This window comes from Actinia tenebrosa, unplaced genomic scaffold (genome assembly GCF_029948245.1).
Source record: "Actinia tenebrosa isolate PJP-AT-01 unplaced genomic scaffold, QUT_ActTen_1.0 PGA_scaffold5__44_contigs__length_20552954, whole genome shotgun sequence".
Classification (NCBI taxonomy): domain Eukaryota; kingdom Metazoa; phylum Cnidaria; class Anthozoa; order Actiniaria; family Actiniidae; genus Actinia; species Actinia tenebrosa.
Genome location: NW_028292582.1, coordinates 6794451 through 6820159, shown reverse-complemented (window position 1 = coordinate 6820159; position 25709 = coordinate 6794451). Strand labels below are relative to the sequence as shown.

General features: G+C 36.2%; 1 protein-coding gene across 1 annotated transcript; it reads left to right on the top strand.

Annotated features, from left to right (window-relative positions):
* The first annotated feature begins 308 nt into the window (after positions 1–308).
* Positions 309–25709, top strand: LOC116307277 (uncharacterized). Its single transcript, XM_089038029.1, has 22 exons — positions 309–425; positions 499–571; positions 670–808; positions 889–907; positions 1058–1256; positions 4099–4385; positions 6148–6276; positions 6916–7032; positions 7738–7835; positions 8968–9009; positions 9753–9818; positions 10693–10908; positions 12101–12137; positions 13824–13900; positions 15621–15675; positions 15938–15978; positions 16461–17373; positions 19534–19590; positions 20724–20985; positions 21669–22270; positions 23409–23488; positions 23840–25709. Exons 1-22 carry the CDS (start codon positions 375–377, stop codon positions 24354–24356), a joined length of 4077 nt encoding a protein of 1358 aa, XP_088894155.1. The 5' UTR covers positions 309–374; the 3' UTR covers positions 24357–25709.

Sequence of the window (25709 nt, the reverse complement as noted above, 5' to 3'; positions counted from 1 at the left end):
ACTCATTTTTGCTTGTGATATTAAAAAAAAACCCTGAAAATTTATTGAGATATTTAGACAATTATTTTTGACGACAAAAACGAAAAAATTCAAAAACCGGAAACACCAAGAATGTTCTTAAAGTTAACGACATGTACCTCTTGTTTGATTGGTAGTTGCAGTTTTACATGTAACTGTCAATCAAGTTAACTTAGGGATTTGATTGGATGGTGTCTTGGAAAAAGTGACATGTGTCAGTCATTCCAGACGTTCCACCCTTGAGAGTGTTCGTAAAAACAAAATTCGAGCTCGCGCTCAGTCTTCTCGATCGAAAACAGTGAAGTGAAGGATTTTTACGATCGTGACGTTCAGTCACACAAAAACTCATCCAAAATATGTCGCATATTAACCTTATCCCAGGCGAACAAGGAATCCGGTTAAGCACAGTGAGTAACGATTAGCCTTCAGCAGTTGCAGATCTATCTATCTTGTATTTAATCGTGTGTTTTTTCCCTTCAGCTGAGTCCAAAATATTTGCACACAAACTCGACAAGTCATACCTGGCCATTTAGCGCCATTGCAGAACTGATAGGTAAATTATTTGATCATTAGGGTTCAAACAGTGGAATATCCTAGCCTGATTTTATCCAGAGACTTGGTTTAATTCATTTGTATGATGGATATTTGCAGATAATGCATATGATCCTGATGTGGATGCAAGTCAGCTTTGGATCGACATCAAACGATACGGTACGAGAAGCGATCACTGTCTCACCTTTACTGACAACGGCGAAGGGATGGATTCCCTGAAACTCCACAAAATGTTGAGGTAAATAAAGAAGAAACCCTAAAAATCTTTGCAGTGCTAGAAAGCCCGTTTTAATAACTGTATTTTTGTTTTTGTTTCAGTTTTGGATTTTGTGAAAAGGTACAGTCGCTTTGTTTTGCAGTCCAACTTGATTTGAATAATAAAACTTACCTTCATGGTGTTTTTTTAAACCATGTTTATTATTCTCTTAGGTGTAATATATACGAGAATAACTTATTTGATGTCAAATGGTTTCATTTTGCTGTGTAGGTAGCGAAGAACGACCATCTTCCTGTCGGACATTACGGCAATGGTTTCAAATCGGGTTCCATGCGTCTTGGAAAAGATGCAATCGTATTCACTAAACAACAAGATTCAAGAAGTGTTGGTCTCTTGTCTCAAACTTACCTGGAAGAAATTAAAGCCCAGACCATTCTTGTTCCTATTGTTTCGTGGGATTCAAATGGAGATATCCTTTTAAATGAACTTCTTTTAAAGGGCCACTTGGACGAAAATCGCTCCAAAATTAAAACTCTTTCATTCGAGCTGGAACTTTGCTGAAATAATCTTGAACACATTAAGAACCTCTCACTGAAATATCTTTCTAATATTCGAAAGGGAAGGGCCAAAATTTTACGATTTATTTTCGTCCGCCATTAATTTCTTTGAATCACAGAATTCGACTCAAGAAGACTGGCACGAGTACTTATGACGTCATTTACTCAACCCAAACCAAAACATTGGTGGGTAATGTATGTGCCATGTTCGTAAAACTCGGTTTATTTGGTTTATCCAGAAAATATTTAATGTTTCATTCGGTTTCCTAACTACTATATGACCAAACAATGTCTAGGCGCTGAAATTTTTCAGTTTCAATAATACTGACGATCATAATTCGAAAATTTCAATACATCTCGGCAAGCCAAGAATCACAACAAAGTAGGACGCATGGACGAGATTCTAGCGGTTCCATCGCGCGAAGTGACTGAGATATTCGGGATTCGAATCATTTTAAGGATAACAATTTTTCAAGGTATATTTACATACAAGGGCAAAGAACAACCCCACAATTTGGGTCCGCGAGACATCCGACACAATGAAAGAAAAATCTACGAGCTGAGTGACAGACGCCGCTGTCGCGCGAGTAATAAATAAGAAACCTTTGACATGTTCTATTACAAAGATGATATTAGATAATCGTATGTTTGTACCTATTCAATGCATAATAAACATTTTGAAGCAAATAATAACCGTTCTGTAGTAAATCAGCTAGGAGAATTACGAGATCACATTCTAAATTATTCGGCACATAGATCTAAGTATATTGTCACAAATCTTTATATCACAACGCAGAATTCAAAAGGCAATCGGTTGTTTTCATAACATCAATCACTATTAGATTACATTGAAACTTCAAATTTAAGATCTTTATATCATGGACAGTAGGTAGCAAATACAAATAATGAAATGAACGTAAGGAATTTTTATGAAAACCTCTTCCCAAGCATTGCTTCTTCTTCTAGTTCGGCTTCATCTTCATACATTATAATTTATGGTTCTAACTCTTCAGGATTGACAAAGCGAGCGTCCAAAGGAGTTTCCATCATATTTGAAGAGGTATCAAAGGTTTAAAAAAAGTCTGTTTAGAGATTCTTTTCACGATAACGCGTTTAAAACATCAAATAAACTTCAGGTAATTTAACAAGAAATGTATAGTCAAAACGACGCTAACATGACAGCGTTGAGTAAATGACGTCACAGCGTAAAACTGCTGTACATAATGACTCGTTGGCCGTGACACAAAGAAATTAATGGCGGACGAAAATAAATCGTAAAATTTTGGCCCTTTCCTTTCGAATATCAGAAAGATATTTCAGTGAGAGGTTCTTAATGTGTTCAAGATTATTTCAGCAAAGTTCCAGCTCGAATGAAAGAGTTTTAATTTTGGAACAATTTTCGTCCAAGTGGCCCTTTAAGTTTTACTACTCGGTACATGTATTTCCGCTCCCTTTTCTATTTCGCGCCAAACAGTTTAAACTCAATGTTACCGCCAGAAAATCAAATCATTTATCTCTAATTTTTATTTTTAACTTTATCGGAAATGGAATTTATTTTTAATGAAAACAAAAAAATTCCTTTTTAAGCACTCATATCATGTAATTTCTAGGAAATTGTAAGATGGCCATATTTTTTTGTTTATGTTTAATTACCCTGGGATGATTTCACATTGATCCAAAATCCAAGATTTTTTTTTGCTTTTATGCCTGAGACCCATTTAATAAACAATAGGTAAAAGCACATCCAATTCAGCTAATTAACAATTCCTCTTTTACTCCGACGAAGGACTAGCGTCTGAAGCGTCAGTAAGTTTTTTCATCTTATCACGGTGTATAACTTACCCATTTATCACAACAATTAGCTCTTGAGCCCATGGGCTATGAGTTAATTGACACATAGGCCATGAGGGTGAGAGGACTAATAATTGTCTTAGGCAAATTCAACTAGTCATACAAATATATATAGATGCAAACAAGTTATGAATTACTTCCATGTTCATCAACATGCAAATTCTGTAATTGTGAGCTGCATGCTGAAATTAGGCTTTTGGCTGCCGTCAATCAAGACTAATATTAGTCTGTATCTTTCATATTTTTGACTGGCAGCACAGCGAAAAAATAAATTTTAGCATGCAGCCCTCAGCTACGGAGTTCACATATTTATGAAAATGGCAATAAAGTTATGCTTTTATGCTTTGGTTTTCAAGCTGGCACTTTTTGCTACCAGTAGGATATAAATTATAGGCTAGTAACAGCTTATCCAATCAGAATGCAGCATTACTGCATACACACTACCACTTGAATAAAATTTAAGATTATTTTTTTTTTAGCCAATCAGGAAAGAGCAACATCAGTATCATATTAGCCTCAGCCAATCACAATCTCTTATTCCCACAGTTGTTGATAACATCTAAGTATTTTTCTCAGATATCTAGACTTTGTTGCTTATTCCTGATTGGTTCGAGTAAGTTTGATTCTTTTGTTTTCACTGTATGTGGTGATTGGTCCCGGCTAGTGTGTCGGCACAGTGATGCTAGACCACTAGTTGGATTTGACTAATATGCTAGTATCATTAATCTAATTATAATGCAAATTGCTTGCATAGTGGCCCAAAAGGTGGGGAGAGCCTTCTTGGCCCCTTTGCAGGCTAAGTAACTATTTGACCAATCATAGCATACATATTTCATTGAGATACAAATTGTAAAAGGAGAAACACAAAGTCTGATCAAATATTTATTCTTAACTCCCTCGTACATATGGTTGAAAGAGCTGATGGCGACAAGGCCTTGCGAGACATATTAAAATATAGTCTATTCAAAACTGAAGCAGAACTACAAGAGCAGTTTAACAACATCCCAAGTGAAAGTGGAACTAGAATTGTCATTAGTGGCATGCGTAAGACTCAAGATGGCAATCCAGAGTTTGATTTCCGCTCAGATATTCATGATATTAGAATCCCAGATGATGTAGAATCAGAGAGTAACAAATACAGGAGACAAGAGAGACAGAATCATATTCCTGAATCAGACTACTCATTAAGGGTATGTATAGAAGGGTGACCATTCAGGGCTTGAAATGCGGGCCAGCCAATGGACAATGTCTGACCAGAATAGGAACTTGTCCAGTCATTTTGACCAGTAACGTTAAGCTATGACTAAAAGCTAAAACTAACTTGTCCAGTGATCATTGATGGCAACTGACTAGCCATTATTGTAAGCCCTGCAATGTAGAGAGTGAATCTGTGAATCTGTTAATGCAGTGAAACACTTTGTGTTTTGTTCTGGTTTTTTTTTTTTTTTTTCTTTTTAATTATTTTGTTTGCTTTTGGTGGTTGTTTTGTTTTTTTGTTTTGTTTTGTTTTGTTTTTTGTTTGTTGTTTTTTTTTTCCCTCTTTGTTTGCTTTTTTTTTTTTTTTTTTTTTTTAATTTAAGAGTCTGGGATTTAAGAGTCTGTAACTTAGCAAAATTATGTGGCTTAAACTATCCATTAATAGCTTAGTAAAATTTTTGTAAAATGTTCACTTGATCTCCAGTATAATCCAGTAGATTTTATCATTTATGTCCTATTACTTTAATACTTAAAGTGCTACTACGACGAAAATCGCTCAAACTTGGATTCAGCTGAAACTTCCTAAAAATACTCTTTAAAGGTCCAATAATCACTGTATGAAGTGTTTTCTCGATATTCAGTACGAAAGTATGATATTTTTACGATTATTTTTTGGAGTCTGTGACGTCATACACTCAACATCAAACATTGCTACATATATTTCTTTGTATATAAATCCTTAATTTATTTTATTCCTATGAAGCCCAAAGAGTGGCTAATGTGCTAATTTCATATTACTTGTGACTATAATTTATATTTTGGGGTGTTTGGGTATTTCTTTATCCCTTTACTACTGATATTTTGATCATAAACTACAAAGAAATGTATGGAGCGATGTTCGATGTTGAGTGTATGACGTCACAGACTCCAAAACATAATCGTAAAAATATCATACTTTCGTCCTGAATATCAAGAAAACACTTCATGCAGTGATTATTGGACCTTTAAAGAGTATTCTTAGGAAGTTTCAGCTGAATCCAAGTTTGAGCGATTTTCGTCGTAGTAGCACTAAGCATGCATGGGTAGTACCTTAAATGTTATGTATGGAATATTCACCAAGGCTAATTAGCAAAAAAAATGTTTGTAATTTTATAAGAAAGCATCTTGATGTTAAGTAAATTTTTATTGAGAGTAGAAAATTTACAGAGAATGTATGGCTACTAGGACTAGGATTACTTTTAAAATTTCAATCATCACATGGGATGACAGTTCGCAGATCGATCTTGGAACTCGATGTAAACTACTGGATTCCCAGTAATAGTCCCCTTTACAGTTCCCTGCGCCATCTTGAAAGGTAGCCGTGCCTATGCTTCGAAGCGAGACGAACGGTGAGCTTGCAATGATAGAGACCTTTTCTAACACCTTGGACAATATTATTCATATGTGTCTATCATTGCAAGCTCACCATCTTGATTCGATGCAAAGGCACGACTACCTTTCAAGATGGCGCAGGGAACTGTGAAGGAGACTATTGTACTGTATATAACTAAAAGAAAGATTATAATTTTCAGTAATTTGCATAACTAAAGCCGTGAGAGAGAAAAACTATAAATATTGATTAAAGCTAAAACTTGGTCCTCACCAGTGTATAAACCCAAGCATATACCATAAGAGTGTACATTCTCATTATAATTATCTATAATTGTTGTGAAGAGGAAAACATACTTGAATAACACAACTATATTTTCTTCACAGGCATACTGCTCAATATTGTACCTTAGACCACGCATGCAAATCATCTTGAGGGGCAAGAAAGTAAGAACCACAGTGATTGCTAAAAGTCTTAGTAAAACAGAAGTGGACACCTATAAACCACAAGGAACTGTATCCTTTATTTCCTTTTGTTATTCTTAATTCATAGCACCCAGAACATTGTTTCTGGACTATTGTATTGCCGGGCTAGAGATATGGTTTGTTAAGTTCCTCCAGCTATATAGAGTGTTTTCACTCACGTGAGAAGACAGCCATAAACGATAGAAACTTTCTGCACAGTATTTGCATAAAAACAGAGTTAAATTCTTGAAGGATAGAAATGTATTGTTTTGGTACCCCATAATGGCCACTGACGTCATGTGAAAACGCTCTACTGCTTACTGTCAGTCACATGACTTTTTTGAATTAACTGGGGGGAGGCAAATAAATGCAACTAGCAGCTTATATACCAACATAAGTTCTCAAGGTATTCTGACTATCTGACTATTTCTAAAGCTAGCCTGAAACCAGAAATCAAAAAACTTGTACAACCTCCAAGATCCTCAAAGCTTCCAAATGTTAGTTGCCCCCCCCCCCCCCCCCCCCCCAGTCAAAACGCAGATATTACAGCAAGTGACTTCTGTTGATAGTAACCAATTTCATATTCTGGAAGATGATGAAGACACACACTCATTAGCAAGCTTGTAGAAGGCAGCCCAATGATATAGCTACAGTATTTGAGGTCTAGTTGCCTTAACTCATACCATACAGTCCAAACCAATAAAAGTAACCTTTGGATTTAGTCAAAACAAAAACCACTATGGCATCATGATGTATCATCGCAATCGTTTAATCAAACCATATGTTCGTGTGGGATACCAGTTACGTGTAAGTAAACAAATTATAAACACTTTTGTAGTTTCAAAATTTATATCACTTTTTATGCCCTTTTATAATGTGATTCACAGCTGGTAATAGAGGTTTTGCAGCATCACATGCCAATCCCATAATACTGCTTGGACTGCCTGTGGTTGGATGGCAGAACAATAAAATCCCTTTGCTCTCGGGAATTGAGTTCTTTCTCATGTTAAATAATTGTATTGTTCCTGCCATCTAACATGGCTGCCGTCACCTGATGGTGCAAAACCTCTATTATCTCTATGGCATAGGCAGTGGAGACTGTGGGGCACTAGAGCCCCCACTTTAAGAGTCTGTAGGGGCTCAGCCCTCCCCCATTTTGTTAGAGTAGTTTTGAATTCTCCTAATGCATTTTGTGCATTTTGCATAATGTGTTTTTATTACTTTAAGCCCACCATTTTTCATTTTGTTCAGCTGTGACCCAATGTCAAATGACATGTACATCCAGTATTTTATTTTTTTAAACTAGTTCAGATGATCTGAAATAGTGATGTAGAATTGATATGACTGCTGAGGTGTCATGAACCCTTACTACTTGACCACCGAAAAAATAACAACATGCCTACCATTGAAATAAAAATATAAAACATTTTTTTCCATTTTTTCTCACATCAGCTGGTTCTTATATGATTGAAAATAATGCTTTGAACTATTGTATTTTGTCTATTTTTGTAGGCTAATAATTTTGGTGTTGGAGTGATAGGAGTAATTCAATGTGATTACCTTAAGCCAACACATAATAAACAAGACTTTGATTATACCAAAGCTTACAGGTATGAATGTGTGCGGTTGTTGTGCTTATTCCAGCTGAGCTGTGAATTTTGTTTCAGCCAATCACAGTGTGTTTAGATGTTTTGCTGCCAGTTCTCATTAACAGGCTACTGTAACCCAACTTTTGCATGTTCTTCTCTTTTTTTTTTTTTTTTTTTTTTTTTTTTTTTGATTTTTCACTGAAAATTGACTTGATATATAAGTGCTACAAGTAGCAGAAATATGGAAAGGAAGAATAAAAGAAATTCACTTTTTAGAGCCACATTTCCTTCATTCTTTCAAGCTCCAAAAATGCTTTAAGGCCGGTCATTCTGTCCATTCATGCTTTGCGTGCCGGGTTCACCACTCAGCTGGTTTAGACATTACAAGGTTAAGAAAAAAACTTGGTTGAGCTGTAATTGCAGTAAATTGTTGGAATGTTTTAAAGGCAAAATAAATGCCATCTTGAAAATATGCCCACTAAAATGCTCCCAGAATTAGAGGCAATATCAACTCCACCCAGTTCTTCCCTAAAAAAATGTATCAGTAATGAAAAAAAGGTAAATTAAATTACTCTTTTACTCCAATGAAGGAGTAGCGTCCGAAACATCAGTAAATTTTTTCATCTTTTCACGGTGCATAATTTACCTTTTTATCATTATACTTTTACATTAGAAACACCGATGCAGCTCACCACAGGGAAAAAACCGGATTCACAAGTTGGGAATTGTTGGGAATTTCCTTGAATTCCCAATTCGAACACCAACGTTGGGATTTATTGTTGGGAATTTCCTTCTAATACCCAATAGAAAAACAACATTCCCAACAAACTAACATTGGGAATCAGTGCCACGTTCTCAATTTCGTTCTCTCTGGGAATTGGATGGGAATTCGTGGGAATTCAAGGAAATTCTCAACGAATTCCTAATTTGGGAATCCGGTTTTTTTCCTGTGACTAGTTTTTACCTAGTTATGTCTTTTAAAAAAAATCTATATGGCTTGTTGCCTCTGTTCTTGGTATTCAACTCTCTGTGGAAATCCTGGATGGTTAGATTGGATGGATGCTTACATGTAGTATGTGAATGGTTATTTACATTGTATATTTGGAAAATAAATTGATCTCTGATAAATGTGAACCTCTTTATTTGTTTATAGATCAAGTATGAGTGCCCTTGGATCAAAGCTAAATGATTACTGGTGAGGATGAGAATAGATATATTGTGGAATTTATTGGTTTTTAACTAAACAAAAAAAACCATTGATAATAGTTTGTCTTATCAACCATAAATTTAATAAATATGATCCGAGCTTTTGGCCTACTATACTGGGCCATCCTCAGGGAAATGAAAAATGTTACAATTCACAAAGAAAAATGCAATCAAACCATATGGCATGTGTGCACACGCATTAAATTAAACTAGGGGAAAATCCAGCTTTTTTTCTTTGCTCCATTCAGAAATAAAGTACACTGCAGGAAGTGTAAGTGATGTTAGCATCAAAAAATAAACTGTTTTGAATTCCTCAAATAATTCTGTGCTCCTTGATCATTCATACAAGGTCAGCCTTATTTCAGTATCTAAATGCCAATTACAGTAAATTAAACAACTTCAATAATACAAACACTTTGCAATTTCACAGACCTTCGTGGGACATATATTCAAAGTATTTGCATACAAAATTGAGACTAACCCTGCAGCAGAACAGAGAATTCAAAGCCGGAGGTTGGAGCACTTAAAAAAGTGTTGTTTTTTGTTTGTTAGTTTAACAAAAGGAAAAAAAAACCATTTAATTAGAGCAATGGGGAATGTCTCCCTCTCCAGACACTATGGAAAGGACTCACAGAAAAGGATAGACAGAATGAAAGATGGCAGTACACGTACAGGAGTCTACATTGTAAGTGCTACTAAAGATCCCTGATTTATATATTTTTGTGTTATTAGGAATGAGAAGAAAGGAAAAGCACAGACCAACAGCAATGCACTTATTCCAGAACCAAAGGAGGTTGAGTAAGTAGTGCAGAACTCTGTATTTAAAGGGGCACTTGGATGAAAATCGATGAAAATTGGAAATGACTTGAAACTTGGTTAAACTTATCTATATGGCCCAGATAGTAGTCAAGCAACATATTTTCTTCACAGTAAAAAGTGGGGGATATAAATGATCAATTTTATTCAGCATCTAAATCGTGAGTAGATGACGTCATTTACTCAACCCTATTGTTGTTTTTGCTTTTAAACCAAAATTTCTCATCTGCAAGTGACTCCCAGGCTAAAATCTTCACTAATCATGTTTACATAGTCATAATTGAGTCATATTATCCTCAAATACTTCAATTATTCAGACTTTCAAAAATTGGGGTCCGAGTTTTCATGCAAGTGCCCCTTTAATATTTATTTCTAAAATTACAAATCACTGGACATAAAGAAAGATTTCACCATTCAACTATTCACTTTAGGTAGAATTATTATAAGTATTAAAAATATTGCATCACTAGTTTCCCGAAATCATGGAATATCATAAACCAGACCAAACAGTCAGACCAAAACGCAAATAAGATTATTTTTTCCGGTCCAGTATCCTAAAAAATCTTGCATTCTGATTGGCTGTTTGAGTGGGCTGTATTTTGTCAGTATCTGCCTGCGCACACGGTCCGGTATCCTTTGCCGCTAAACGGCAACACAAAATAATTACAAAAACAAGTTAAAAAAATATGGAAAAAAAAAAAAAAGTTATTTATTGTCCTATAGTCGGTCCAGATAGGGAAAAACTGTGCCCTTGGTCTTCAAAACGGGCCTCGGTCCGTATATTCAAGACCTCGGGCATAGTTTTCCCCTATCCGGATCTCCTGGCCGGTAAATAACATATATATATACCCTTAAGGTCTGTGCCTGATCAGTTGTGGGTTCAGTGTGATAATCCAGAATGTCTGAAATGGAGAAAGCTACCTGCTTCTGTCAAGTCTGAAGATCTTCCAGAAAAATGGTACTGTTATGACCATCCTGAGAAACAGTGGAGGTCATGTGATGTGCCGGAGGAGCTGGAGGAGGAAAAGGAGGAAGCAGTACAACCTTATGTCAAAAAACAAAAGAAAAGATTGTAAGTACAGTGTAAGATCAAATGATTTAAAATATTATAGTGCAATGGTATATAGTGGAATAGTGCAGATATATTAATTAGCATATCCTAGCGAGTTGAATTTATTTGAAATGCAGATTTTAATTGTTATTTCTGACAAAAAAAAATCCTGATTCTCATTGTTCTGACCAGGAATTTCTTTCAGGGGGTCAAAGGACCCACCAATCCAAAATTTAGGGACCATTTAGAAAACTGGATGGGCCATTTCCAAAATCTTAAAACAAAGAATAATAATGTTTTTAGCCAGTAACTGTTGCAAATCTACAACAATGTAAGACAGTTTTATTAGTAATGACAACACAATAGAATTTGAGACTTCAATAAACAAGGTCAGTTAACACAGAATAGTCCCAGACCTCTTGGCAAGGGAATACAAGATGGCGGCTATGTTTCGATTCGTGGCGTTTCATGTGGACTTTCACCTTGTTTATTGACAGTATGATGCGACTTTTATTATTTCAAAAGTACTATAAATCTTTTAAAACTATCAGGAAAAATTCTATGGATAATTAATGCGCCCTTGGGGGCGCACAGAGTTGACATTTGTGCGCCATTACTGTTTTTTATGCGCGAATCCCGCAATGGCACGGCCTGGTAAGAACACTGGATTAATTTCTTATTGATTACTGAATAGGCCTCTTCGGCTCTGACGTTTTCTGACCATTTCAGACCACGTGTCATTCCCTAGAGTATCATTTCTTTGTTTAAGGTTTGCGCTGGGTAGCACATGAGAAGACACATGAATATGGATGCACTCAAACAAAGAATTTTATTCTCAAGGGAATGACACATGATCTGAAATAGGAAAACATTACCTCAAGCCGAAGAGGTCTATTGCTCAAGATTCGACCAATCATAAGCCTTAAACTAGTCTCCAGGGTCTTGCAACAATTGCAAAGCCTCCGTTGAATGAATGCTCATTAAGTTATTTTCTTTCTTTTTCTTTTCCTTTCTCTCTTTTTGATTATAAATAAATAAATAAATTGTGTTCATGTATTATTAATTAATCTAGTTATTGATTTATTAAATTGAAGGGTTGCTTCAAATAAATAACAAATAAGAATAACAAATAAAAATAAATGAGTAAATTCCAAAGCCTGTGTAATTTGGATTATTCCATCTCACCAGCAAAAAACTGTATTTGAACTTTTAGAGAAAAAGAACTTGAAGAAAAAAAGAGAAGAGAAAAGGTAAATATAGGTCATTATGATCTGACAGTCTGATTTCATTGATAGTAAACTTTGCAATTGCAACCCTAAATTGTACAATTTGCCGTCGTAACAAAGTCAGTTGCGATTAATGTCAATCACTGCATTTCCATGACATTCCATAGGCACATGACCTTCAAAACTTTTTGCTTTCTGGAAATGTTATGGAAACACTTCTAAATACAGACATTCGATCTAGAAGGGCCTAGATGAAAATTACTCTGTGTAATCATAGTTACCAAATTAATTGTGTTCTCCTGATCGTACACATGTACTCGTATAAAGTAAAATATATGGTTTTAAGGAAAAATATATAGAGTGCACGCACTAAAACCGTGAACATTAAATAGTACTATTTCATGCAGAATCCTTTGTTTTCTATTGTTTGATTGTCACTATTTAGTGCTAAAAATTAGTATTTGTTTCACGGATTTAGTGTGAGCACTCTTTGTGTACAGATTATATTGTTTAAATTCTCAATCGTGATTTTGCTAATTTGTATGAAATTTTTTAGGGGATGGCCTTGGTTGGTGTGTAGTCACTGTTAATGTTATACAGTCGATCCCAAAAACGTTGTCCAAGTGAAAAGAGGTTTATAGGACAATAAATGTCACGTGTTCATTAAATATTCAGTTTTATGCGCGTGGATTTTTTTAATTAGCATACTGATGCAAAAGTAAATTACAGTATTGAAAACTGAATCTGAAAGATGCCGCGGGCTTTCTCGGATGATTTAAGTTGGAGAATGGTATACCGACATTTGTTTTATGCAAAAACATACCAGGAGATAGCTTCTAATCTGTTTGTAAGTCCTAAAACGGTCAAACGGACGTGTACACTAGTGGAGACATTAATCCTTGGCCCGTCGGTCGACCTCTTCAAACAGGAACACTTTTTCCGCATGAAGAGTATATCGTCATGGAGTGTCTTCTAGAACATCCTGAAATGCAATTGAATGAAATAGCGTCGAAAATATTCAATACAACTGGCTCTGCTTTTAGTGCCCAAACATTATGCAGAACGGTCCACAGGCTTGGATTCACGCGCAAGAAGGTATGGTACGTGCAGATTGGTTTGCTCATTACTCATTACTCAGTCTTGCAGAACGTTCTTTAAGTCTGGTAAGGCTTTCACTAGCTCAGAACGTAGCTCTGAAACGGTCTCTAACACTGATAAAATGGGTAAACTTCTTACAACGTAGCTAGACTTCTTCTTGGAGTCCAAAACCCGAAATTCTAAAGTCGAAAGAACTTGTTTTGAATTACCCGCCGTCGACATTTTCTGCCACGCATGTGATGCAGCACGTTCAGATTCCTATTTCCACACGCGCGTAAAACTGAATATTTAATGAGACACGTGACATTTATTGTCCTATAAACCTCTTTTCACTTGGACAACGTTTTTGGGATCGACTGTATGTGAATAGCAACTTATAAAAACAATTCTAAGTCTGTGCAAATGAGTCTGTGGTCTTCAACAACAGCAATATGGATCAAATGTCAAACTGTTGTATTGACAGTTTTCCATTTGCATATAATATATTCTTTTCCTCTTTTTACCACTTTTTTATGGTGCTGAAAGTATAACCACTTGTTCTGTTCATTCGTAAGAGTGCTGGCTCATAACAATATTACAAATCATTTAATATATTCTTATTCTTTTTCCCAGGAAGCTAAAGCAGTCAAAGAGTTAGAACTCCAAGTCAAAGAAAAAGAAATTCAGAAAAAAGAAGCAGAGCTTCAAAAGTATGTTTAATTATTGATATATATGAAATGAGATATACATTTGATTGCAAAAAGGTTGTAGTATACATTTATAAATATATCCAATGAGATGCAAGATAATGATTGATGAATACACGTCATTCTGAAAGTCATTTATTTTGACTTCTTTCAATCAAAAAAAGTTAATGAGATCAGTTACTATTTTAGATGAAGGTCAAAAATGAGATGTTTATTACACACACTGTTAAGATAATATTGTTAAGATAATATTGTTAAGATAATATTGTTAAGATAATGTCGTTAAGATAATATCATTAAGATAATTGTAACATAGAATCATGTACTGTAATGTTTGAATCAGCTTTTTTGGTTATAATCTTTTGTTTTGTATTGCTGGGTTTCAATCAGCTGATAAAAGTCTTTGAATCTCATTATCTGCTCCGAATGGTGGTCAAACACTGACCACCATGTGCTGTCAACCAGAAAGAATGCTATTGAAAACTTGTGATTCAACTGATGAACATTTGACATGAGACAGGAAATGACCTCACGTGAAACCCAGTAATTGATTATGTGTTTTGTTTTTATTTTTGATTTGATTGTGTATCTCATGTTAGTGCATGGATAAGTGTTTTATTGCAAAATCATTTGTCCGGTTCAAAACATAAAACATAGAAGCTACTTAGGCTGTGTTCATAATGTATGGGAGAGGGGGAAAGGTGAAATCTTTAAATGACAAAAACATTCTTAAGACCCCCCTTGAAGTCCCCCAAAATATAACTATCCCCCCAGGCAATCTCTCGTAGCTTCTTCTAAACATTTTGCATCCCCCCCAATTCTCTTTAAAAAAATTTCAAACCCCCCCCCCCCCCCCCCACCCATTTTAATGGTAAAAATTTTCCCCTGCCCCCCACCCCCCCCCCCCCCCCCGGCATACATTATGAACACAGCCTTAGACTGAAATGGGACTTGGGAAGTATAGTATGTTAAATAGATGTATCTAGTGACTGACAATAATAGTAGCTATTTAGTGAATAATAGTTGCTATCACTCAACCAGTTAACTTTCAAATGGTGTGTTGTGTATTGCTGTCTTTGTGTAATAAATGTTCTGGTTGAGTGATAGCAACTATTATTCATTAAATAGTGCTATTTCTTAGTATCAACTTGCAGGGGCAAATGCAGGAATGTTTTCAGGGGAGGTTGCTGCGCGCAAAGTTAACCCAGGGAGGGGTGCACCCCTTAGAATCAAAGGGAAAAAACAAAATTGGTTATCGTCGAAGTAGGAGCACAAAGTGGAACCAGGGAGGGGTGCACACCACCTGCACCCCTCCCCTGGATCCGCCACTCAACTTGTTTTGATTTCATGGTTTTACTGCATGTGCTCTACAACACATGGATTGTTCATAAATTGTCGTACTGACAGAAACATGGAGGCTCTTAAAACATGATCAAATGAATGCATCAGATTATAATGTCATTTCCCAGAATACCTTTTGCTGCTAGCTTGTTTGTTCTGTGTTTTGAATCCGACAATGAATTTACAATTGAGTGTATATTGATGGTTTTCAACCATTCCCAAGAGAATTAAATGACAAAAGATACAGAGGCCATGTTGGAGGATATAACAAAAGAATTCATTGACAATTTTTTTGTTAAGTTCCTCCAACATGGCCACCGTGAAAACCATCAATAGCATATTAAGGATATCTAATTTATGATAATTATGTGTCAATTGACAGGCTCACGAAAGCAGTAGAGGCAAAAAGTAAACAACAAAAGGAAGCCCTTCAACAGGTTAGTCTTCCTTGAAATCATTTATTACTTTTATAAAAAGAAGAGGTAACTAGCTAAAACCTAGTGTGGGCTGTGTCTGTGTTTCTAATGAAACAGTAACGATAAAAAGGTAAATTATACACCATGAAAAGATGAAAAAACTTACTGACGTTTCGGACGCTAGTCCTTCGTCGGAGTAAAAGTACTTTTATAGTACACTCAATAAAATTACTCGATTTTGATTGGTCGAGAGCAGTGCAGTTGATCCTTTATTGATCTGTAGGATCCACGCTATGGGGGTAGCGGAACCACGCTTTGTTTACTGTACTAGAAATGAAAAATTAAGAATCGATTAATTGTACGTCACTAGACCAATTAGAACTTAGTAATTTGTTGGGTTTAAAATAAGCAAAGCCTCTCCTAAAGCCTCTTTCTATTACAATAACTTTCAAACTAGAGTGAAGTCACTAAACCTGTGAAATATATTTTAGACTAGAATACACTTTAGTAGACCCTAATTCCATCGTTGTCTTTTGTGTCCATTTGACTAGTAATTTTCATTCCACGGGTCGACTCGATCACTTGTAACTCTAAATTATTAATTCAACCCGAGGTCGTGCGGTTTAACATAATGAAAAAACATCAATAGCATATTCATTAAAATTACTCGATTCTGATTGGTCGAGTGCAGTAAGCCTGATCCTTAATTGTACTTCGTGGAGTACCTATTAAGTTGCTATGGGAAACACACCAAAAGACGGCCAATAAGCAGCAAACTTATAAACGTAAGCAAAAATGGCCGACAGCTACAGCCGCTTTGCCGTTCTTGATGAAAACGAGATACAAAATCTAAAAGAAAAAACAAAAAATGAAAACACTCAAAAGAGTACACAAACGTGGTTGAAAGTTTGGCGTAGCTGGGCTGAAGAGCGAAACGTAAATCCGAATCTCGAAGAAAACCCGCCAGTAATACTTGACGAAATCCTGCAGCGCTTTTACGCCGAAGTACGAAACAAAAATGGCGACCATTATGAACCAGAAAGTCTTAAAGTAATGATGGCAAGTCTAGACAGGCATTTGCGTGATCAGGGATACCCATTTTCTATCACCAAAGACCGTGAATTCCACCAGTCGAAGCAAGTCCTTGAGGGAAGAGCCAAGCTACTTCGTAAAGAAAGAAAAGACAAAAGACCGGTCTCTAAAGCGGGATCGATACTCGAGGAAGATGAGCTATGGGAGAACGAAAAACTGGGTTCAGGAAGTCCAAGAACACTCTGCCAGACAATGTGGTGGATTCTAACTCAGCATTTTGGTCTCCGTGGAAGGGAAGTACACTATTCTATGAGTGTGGAGGATTTGAAGCTATGTAGAGACGACCGAGGAGTCGAGTACTTTACGTTAAGCGAAAACCCAACTAAGACGAGGCAAGGTGGATTAAACACAAAGCGAAGATTAGGTCAACCCAAAATGTTTGCCACTGGAGGTGCTAGATGTCCCGTTGGACTTTTGAAAGAGTATCTTTGCAGACGTCCTCCTGAACTACTCGAAAGCGGTCCTTTTTACTTGGCTATCATTGACAGGCCTACGACAGATGTGTGGTATAAAAAGCAAAGACTCGGCGTTAATAGTATAAACCAGATGATGAAGACTGTAATAGAGAGCACCTCTGTGTCTGCTACTGGAAAAAGATTAACCAACTATTCTGCCTGGAAAAGCATGGTAAAAAATACGATCATTGCTCTATGTATCTTATATATTTTTATTATTCTATATGAATCTATTGTTTCGGCCATTTATGCAAAATTTAGTTAGATTTGAGTGATTGAGGTACTGGTTGTATAACAATAATATGATCAACCCACATGTTCTTTGAATAACAATGATGAACCCGAGATTGCTTTCAATAAATCGTTCAGGATTATTTGTAAACACTAAAAATAATTTTGAATAATAATAGGGCTTTGTCACGATAGCGTGACATTTTGAAATATTTGTTTTCTCAGAGTAAAGGTCTCGTAATCTTATAGTACACTCAGGAAAATTACACGATTCTTAATGGTCAAGAGTAGTGCAATTAATTATTAATTGTACTCCGTAGGATAATCTATTATTACTTGCTATGTAAAACACGTGTGTGCACGGTCAACAGCGGCATTCACTTGCAAACAAACAAAAATAACAGACAGTCGGTTTGCCGTTCTTGATCAGTGTAAAATTCAAAAGAACAAGCAGATAACGAAATTATTTTATGGATTTCAATTGATCTTGAGTAGAATCATTTTATCTTAACGTTGGAAAAAGACCAAAGAAAAGTAGATGATTGCCTTTTCTTTAACATATATTTTAAACACGACCTTCTCGTACAATCCATAATTTAATAAGAACTCGTAATGTTTTGAAAATTTTAAATTTTTATCACCTAAAGGCTTGTGCTATTAACAAATTATACTCGGGGTCGTGTGCTTTCCTATACACATGATATAAGTTCGATTTTGCCTTTATTGTAGCTCGTAATTCTAATTGAACCTATACACTCAATTGAAGAATCGTTGTCTGGTTCAGAAACATAGAACATAGAAGCTTAGACCGAAGTGGTACACGGGAAGTACGTTAATTAGATGCATGCTGTGGCCGGCGACCAGTGGCATCATCCACTGTTTTTAATACGCGTTTGGCATTTTAATCCTATTGCATGGATGGCGCAAATGAATAAATCATAATATAATTATGTCATTTCCCATATGCCATTTCGGTCTCAGCTTTTATGTTCTATGCTTCTGAACCCGACCACTTCTGATATTCTGATTGAGTGGTCATGCATAAAAAAATGACCATCAATCGTTGTAGAGGAGCTGGGAAAGCAATGAAGTGGAGTTAGAATAAACACAAGAGAAAACAATGGATTTAGCGTCTACTATAAAGTCTATTAGTCTGATATCTATTTCAAGGGTTTAATGACTTCACTCTAATTGTACTAATGCCAGACCGTGTGAAATAGATATTGCAATAATATATTTTAGTTAACCCTAATTCTATTGTTTTCTTCTGTGTCTATTTGGCTATTACCTGTTGACTAGTATTTTTTTTATTTTACGGGTTAGTAAGAGTGAAATAAAAATTACATTTAACCCGTGAAATAAAAATTTCTATCCAATTTGTAATAGTCAAATACTAGTCTATTTGTAATAGAGAAATTTTCATAAACCCGTGAAACAGGTATTATAAATTAGTGTGTAATACTGAAATGACAACAAAAGATCACAATGGAATTAGGGTCTACTAATTTGTATAAGGCATGTCATTGTCATGGGTTTTATGAAAACCACTCTACTAAAATAGCCCAAAAGAAAACAATAGCATTAGGGTCAGACTCTATGAATAAAGGTTCAAACGCACTGGCATGGTTTTGCATTAGAATTCTAGACCGAGGGTCGCAATTGGTTTAAAACATCAACTATGCCCTAAATTCCATTGTTTCGATGCAAAACACGAAATACTAAATTATGTTGAATTCAGAGAGGTAGATTACTGTTGCTTTGTTCTTTTAGAAATAGAGTGCTTACATTATATCCGTGTAATTAAAAACCTATCCCGGGTTTATAATTAAGCCTTGTCTCCCCTGTTGATATCAATTCTGCCCCCGACTTTAAGAATCTGGGTTTTCCAAATAATTTAAGAACCTACATCAAACAATGGATTTAGGGTGTGTTTGATTTTTAAATATGTATTAGTCTAACATCTATTGCACAGGTTTATTGACTTCACTCTAGTGTTTGTACTCTAGTCCCGGCACAGCCTATTTCCTATTGTTAGAGATAACTCAATGAAAATATTCAAATATTTGAAGTAGGGTATTAATTGATTTTTCTTCTTCGACAGCAAAAAGGAAAGGCGGTTAAAACTGAAGCACAAAGTCCCCAGAAGCTTCAAGTAAGGGTTAGTATCCACTGAACTATAAAACATGATGTTATTATACTCCTAGTTACTACTTCAAGAGTTTTTGACATACCCAATAATAGACCTGTTTAGCTCAGGTGTAATGTTTTCCCATCTCAGACCATGTGTCATTCTCTTGAGAATGAGATTCTTTGTTTGAGTCGTATCCATATTCATGTGCCTTCTCATGCGCAACTGTTAAACAAAGAAATGATACTCAAGTGAATGGCACGTGGTCTGAAATGGGTAAACATTACTCCTGAGCTAAAGAGGTCTATATATGTCATATATGTCATATAAGTGTTCTTTAATACCATAGCTCATGAATTCACGCGATAATTTGCTAGAGAGATTGCACGCTTTTGAAGCTGAATAGACCATTTCAGCTTGGGCATGATGGTACCATTTCCATATTCATTTGTCTTCTCATGTGCAATCGTTAAACAGAGAAATAATTCTCAAGGGAATGACAAAAAAATAAATTTAGTTAGGTACTATCATCTAAGTATAATTGGTAAATCACCACTCGATTTTTTCACTTAGAGTTTATCATTATTCGTATTTTGTTGTTGTTATTATAATTTAATTTTTTGTTAGGGTGCACTTAATTTGGAGCCAAGCTCTGTTGTTCTTACCCCTTCCATGATAGCTTAGGAAATTAGATAATTATCATGGATAAAGTTATTTAAATAAATAAATAAATAAATAAGTGGTCTAAAATGGGAAAAAATTTTTTGCTTCTATCCTCTAATTTCCCATCCTGAACTGATTTCCCATAGTGTACAGCTAAGAGCAGGTATTGTGAACGTTTCATTTTAGGACAGATTTTTGGTTGGTTACCCCCCAGAAAGCAAAGCATTTTGGGTTATGGGAAAGAAATTTTGCATTTAATCATTATTTTTGTTCATTCTTCTAATCGAAATACCATTTCGGTTTTCTCGTATATTCAATGGGACATTCCTTCGTCATTTAATGAATTTTGGTATTGTAGAGACTTTGCAACATCACGTGATGGCATCCATGACAGGAGTCACAACATTTTCCCCTTGGAAATCTTACTCAATTCAGTTATTCCTCAGTCCTGGCTGCCATGATCCTCTATATAACCTGCGTCATATTCCTTCATCATGTAGGTAGTTGCTCCACCTATTCCTAGACAACAGACTGCACAAGTCCAGAAGAAGTATATTATACATCAAGCAAACGGACAACAAGTCGTCTTGACACCAGTTTCAAGCCAGCCTGCTCAAAACGCATTGACTCAAGTTGCCACAAACGTTAAAATGACACCAGTTGTTTCTCCAGTTAATCAAACAGTCAAGGCAATAGCTGCCCCAACAAACACCCAGAATGCTCAACAACCTGGACTCCGCGTTGTTAAAGTAGTCACACATGGTAATGATTTGCTCACGAGGCGTAGCTTAGTGGGTGCATTTAACAAATACAGACATCAGTTTTTTATGTGTCTGTCCTCTTATTGACGATCAATTTCGTCATCACATTGTTAAAGTGGTGTGGATCCGCATTCTACTTTGACAATGTGATGACGAAATTTATCGTCAAAAAACTTACGTCTGTATTTGTTTTTTACAATAACAAAAACGATAAAAGCTTCTCATTTTTAGCCATCAAAACAACCAATAGAAAGAGCGCGCGCTCGTTGACGTCAGATTTATCTGTCTGTCCTCCTATCGATTTTAAAAAATAACCAATCAGCGCACGAGAAATTTGTAAGTTGTAAAAACTGAACTAATTTTCACTGACTGTTGAAGTCATATTGTGGTATATAAGGACATATCATGTTAAACTATCGGAATATTGTTTTTACTATTAAAAAAAATAACACAATGTTTAAAGGAAAAACGGTTTCACGCTAATTCGTAATTTGTAGACGTAATTCAGCGGTATGACATGTTATTTACCACGGCTCTCGACCAATCAGAAAGCGAGAAAATTTTCATTTGTGCTAAAATGTATCATAATCATAGGTGAATAATGTCAGCAACACGCAACAAAACCTTTAGCAAAATGATTTTATACAGCTTTACATTAAAATTAAGATTTGATGTTTTTAACAGGTTCTCCAGTTCTTGCAAATACCAAGCCCGTTCTAGTAACAGCATCTGCGGCGACTCAAGGAGCACCAATGAAAGTAGAGCCATTAGTTGTCCCTAAAGTAGGAGGACCAACAGTTACAAAAGTAGAAGAATCTCATGTGCCTAAAGTAGGTGGACCTCCTGTTATGTTAAAAGTCAACAGCCATGCAGCTGCTAAACATGTTGCCAATCTGCCAACAATGGTTCCCGTAACTGCTATAGTTGTTGACCCCTCGCCTAAAGTAGTATCTGTACAATCACTAGCAGCGCCTGAACAAAATTACTCTCTGTCCGACGTAGTACAACAGGCGAAACCAATAGAGGCAAAGCCTCAGTCTGACTACAAACCTCTTGAATCACTGATTGAGGTCAATAGACATGCAGCAGAGAGTTCCATCTCACCAGTGTCAGCTGTAATACCTGACAATAACACATCATCGTCATCTATGACAAGCCCGACCTTAGGGCGCAAGGACGTGACTGTTAACGACAGGTTTCGATATATTGCACCATCTGGCAAGACGCCTATTAGTTCTCATTCTACTACTAATACTCCTGGACCGCAGGGAGAGACACTACCACAGGTTAGTCTGTACTACACCTGGTATTGGGACCCCTTATTCCTCTTCGCTGTTTGAATCATCTCATTCCCATGTGGTGGTTTATAAACTTCAGTGATACTATAGCCTTCCCAAATTCGCTTGGGTAACCGCGAAACAATGATTTGAAGTCGAGACTAAACTTGATTCATTTATTCATCAAGTTCAACTTCGACTTGAATCCATTGTTTTGTGATCAGTCAAGAAAATTCGGGAAAGTCTTTTCCACGTGATTGGATCAATTATTTTATACTCCTTGATGCGTTTTGGCCTCGCGTCGACTCTATTACGATCGAAAACGCTTTCCAAAGTGGACATTCGATACGGAGCCCTATCGTATTAGGGTGGACAGGCGAAAACAAAAGCTTTTGAAAACGTTGACGTCATTTACACCAACACGTCTGTATTTCGCATGCGCAGCCGATGATAATGCATCATTTTTGATCGTATAAGCGTTTTTGATCGTTTTAGTGTGGACGTTATTAAAACGCTAGTGTGGACGCGATGCGCTTCTTTGAGACGCAAACGGGGCGTTTTAAAAACGCATTAATGTAGACATATTCAGTGCTTCACGAATCGCATTTGCGTAGTCGTACGATTTGCTGTCGCTGCAAAACAGGGTTTTGGTTGACATCAATCAAAGTGTTTCCACAAAGTTTTCAAGGCACATAGGGTTAACGTCCACCACAATCTACTTTGTCATGAGAACTTTAGCACTCTATCACATTAGGATCAAATACACCCTTCTTAAAACTGTCTAGGTTGCGAGGCTAACGTACAGAAATAAATGCCACTCCATCGAAGAAACGCGTGCTTTCTTTTGCAATTCCATGTTAGCCACGCATCCACGATACTTTTACTTTTCATGACCGTATTGTCCCCTACAACAGTCCCAAAATGCACTGCAGTGCCAACTGGACCCAGTTTTTCCATAACCTCAGAATGGCTAACAGACACGTAGATGAAACAACAGTTAAACTTATAATCTGAAACGTTTTTTTTTTTTTTTTTTTAGCAAGATATTATATTCTGTAAAAGTCTAGTATGTCTTGGAAACTGTACTCTACTAAAATTAGCTTGTTAAATGAATATTTTATTGAATATGGGAATCGTTTGTTGTTAGGTCAAGCTAGAAACACCGACTCCACTTGATGTTGCTGAGACAGGGCAAGTCAAGACAGAACCTCAACAATCTACTCCAAGGTATTTATGCTCAGGGGTCAGGGAAAAGTCAGGGAATTTTGTTTAAAGTTAACCATGAGTACCCGTGTGACACTCATACTGTTTGCAATTTTTGAATAGACTGATAAATATTTTCAAATAAAGAAAAAAATATTGAAGTATTTAGTATCATTTATGCTGGACAGTTTAATTACGTTGGGTATCCTGTGTAATATGATAAAAGCGGGGCGTAGGTAAAGGTTAGGCATGTGGCTGCATTTCACAAGATTTCGCAAGCTTCATGGCACCTCAATTTTGTCGGGACGTCATTTCTACGTCATTATAAGATCAGCTGGTAGTTTCCTATATCTTATCATATCTACTGTCTCGCAGCCCTCTATCAAAGTTGAAGAGACCCCATGATGATGATGCAGAAGCTGACGAAACCCCAAGAAAACGAAACGCTGATTCTGCTGTTATCGTCATTGATCCACCATCACCGCCTAAAGATACTTATACAGATAATAATCCAGATGGTACGGATATCGCAGTCAGTAAGACAGAGGCAAACACAAGTACAATAAAAGTAGATACAAATGATATGGACGATGGCAATTCGCAAAAACAGAAGACTATAGCAAATGTGGATAAAAATATTATACCAATCATAGACATAAGTATTGTTGAGGCTGTCAAAAAAATGAGTCCACAACAGCAGTTCAAGGCTCTTCTAAGTCGGACTCAACAACTTTATGAATTAAGAGGAAATGTATGTAAATTATTACGAGTTCTTGTGCCAGAATTGGAGGTTGATGATCGAAAGGAGAACTTTGAGGACCAAACTGTTGATGAACTGCTACAACAAGTTCTTGAGCAAGCTGAAACAAGCGAGTCTGAATCCAATACATAATGGCTTATTTTAAAATACGCCAACGTCCGGAGCAGTGCTTTTTCACTGGTTTCATTCATTCTTACGAGGTTGCAATTCATACCCTACACTTCAAACGTCGAGACTCACCATCTATACTGCATCATTTTGCGATAGGTTTTTGATAAAAACTCTTAAGAAGACTTAGTCAAGAAAATAGTCTTCTACTGTAGTAATAAGGCACCTTAGACTGAAAGCCAGAGATCACAAATTCCAAATGATAAACGATGTCTCATTATCCCGCTTTGGGCCTGCGCGCTTGAGGAAAATCACTTGGAGCCTTCTCGGAAGGTGGAGCGCTTTTGGTATTGCTGTGATGAACCCTTTTGAAAATTATCCTCAAAACGTGTCCTAACATTATAATACAAAAGAATAGACCGTTTTCTCTAGTTTGCGCCCGTGCGCATCCAAATTTAAGGGACTTGACGGGGCACGATGCCAGAACAGGAGCTTTATTATGAAAATTATCATACATTTCTATGTAATGTTTCGATTAGAATTCACAAAATCGATTATTCTACTCTTTAAATATGAAACTGGCTGCTCAATTTTACTGAATTTGCGTTTTTTCAATTTTGTGGCCCGTCAAGTAGGATACGCACGCAACCTTGGGAAAACGGTCTATTTCCTCAAATTCCATCGAGAAAAAAACTGATTTGTGTGTGTGTGTTTTTCTTTTTTTCTTTTTTGCTGTGGTTGCCTCGCATCCACGATAATTTTCATAAGGGTTCATTTTGTCACATGATTTTGGGACTGGTTGAAACATCGATCAAACTTTACTAAGTCAGACCATTGTACGTATACAAGAAAATGTGCCTTGAAAAGACCTCAAGAGGTACCACAGGTAGCCCAAGCTAGGTTCCTGTGGTGTCATGTTATAAGAAAATGTATGGCGATGCTAAAACATAAATCGTTAAAATGTGAAAAAGTTAAGAAATCTTAGCTGACCTTTGAAAAGTAGTACCTCTTTTGTCCTGTGGACTTAGATTTTGGATTAAGCCAGTTTTAACGTTCTTTTCAAAATCCAAAATCTAAGTACATAGGGCGAAAGAGGTACTACTTTTCAAAGATCAGCTAAGATTTCATTCGTCCATTTTGACGTTTTTATTGATCGCCATATATTTTCTTATAATATGACTACCTGTGGAGGTAACGTACTTTAGTTTCATTACTGGGAGTTATCAAACTCAACCCAAGAAGTATTCTGTTAGCCCAAGCTTAGTTTTTGTGGTGTAATGTTATAAGGAAATGTTACGCCTGCTTTGCAGGCTAGGGAAATGTATGTAATGGGGATTCTACAAAAGTTTCAATAAAATCATTGGAACGTGAAATAAA

Coding starts and splice junctions, on each gene's coding strand:
- LOC116307277 (XM_089038029.1), top strand. CDS start 375: ATGTCGCATATTAACCTTATCCCAGGCGAACAAGGAATCCGGTTAAGC. Junction 6,277..6,915: donor CCTATAAACCACAAGGAACT/GTATCCTTTATT, acceptor CATACCATACAG/TCCAAACCAATAAAAGTAAC. Junction 12,138..13,823: donor AAAAAAAGAGAAGAGAAAAG/GTAAATATAGGT, acceptor TCTTTTTCCCAG/GAAGCTAAAGCAGTCAAAGA.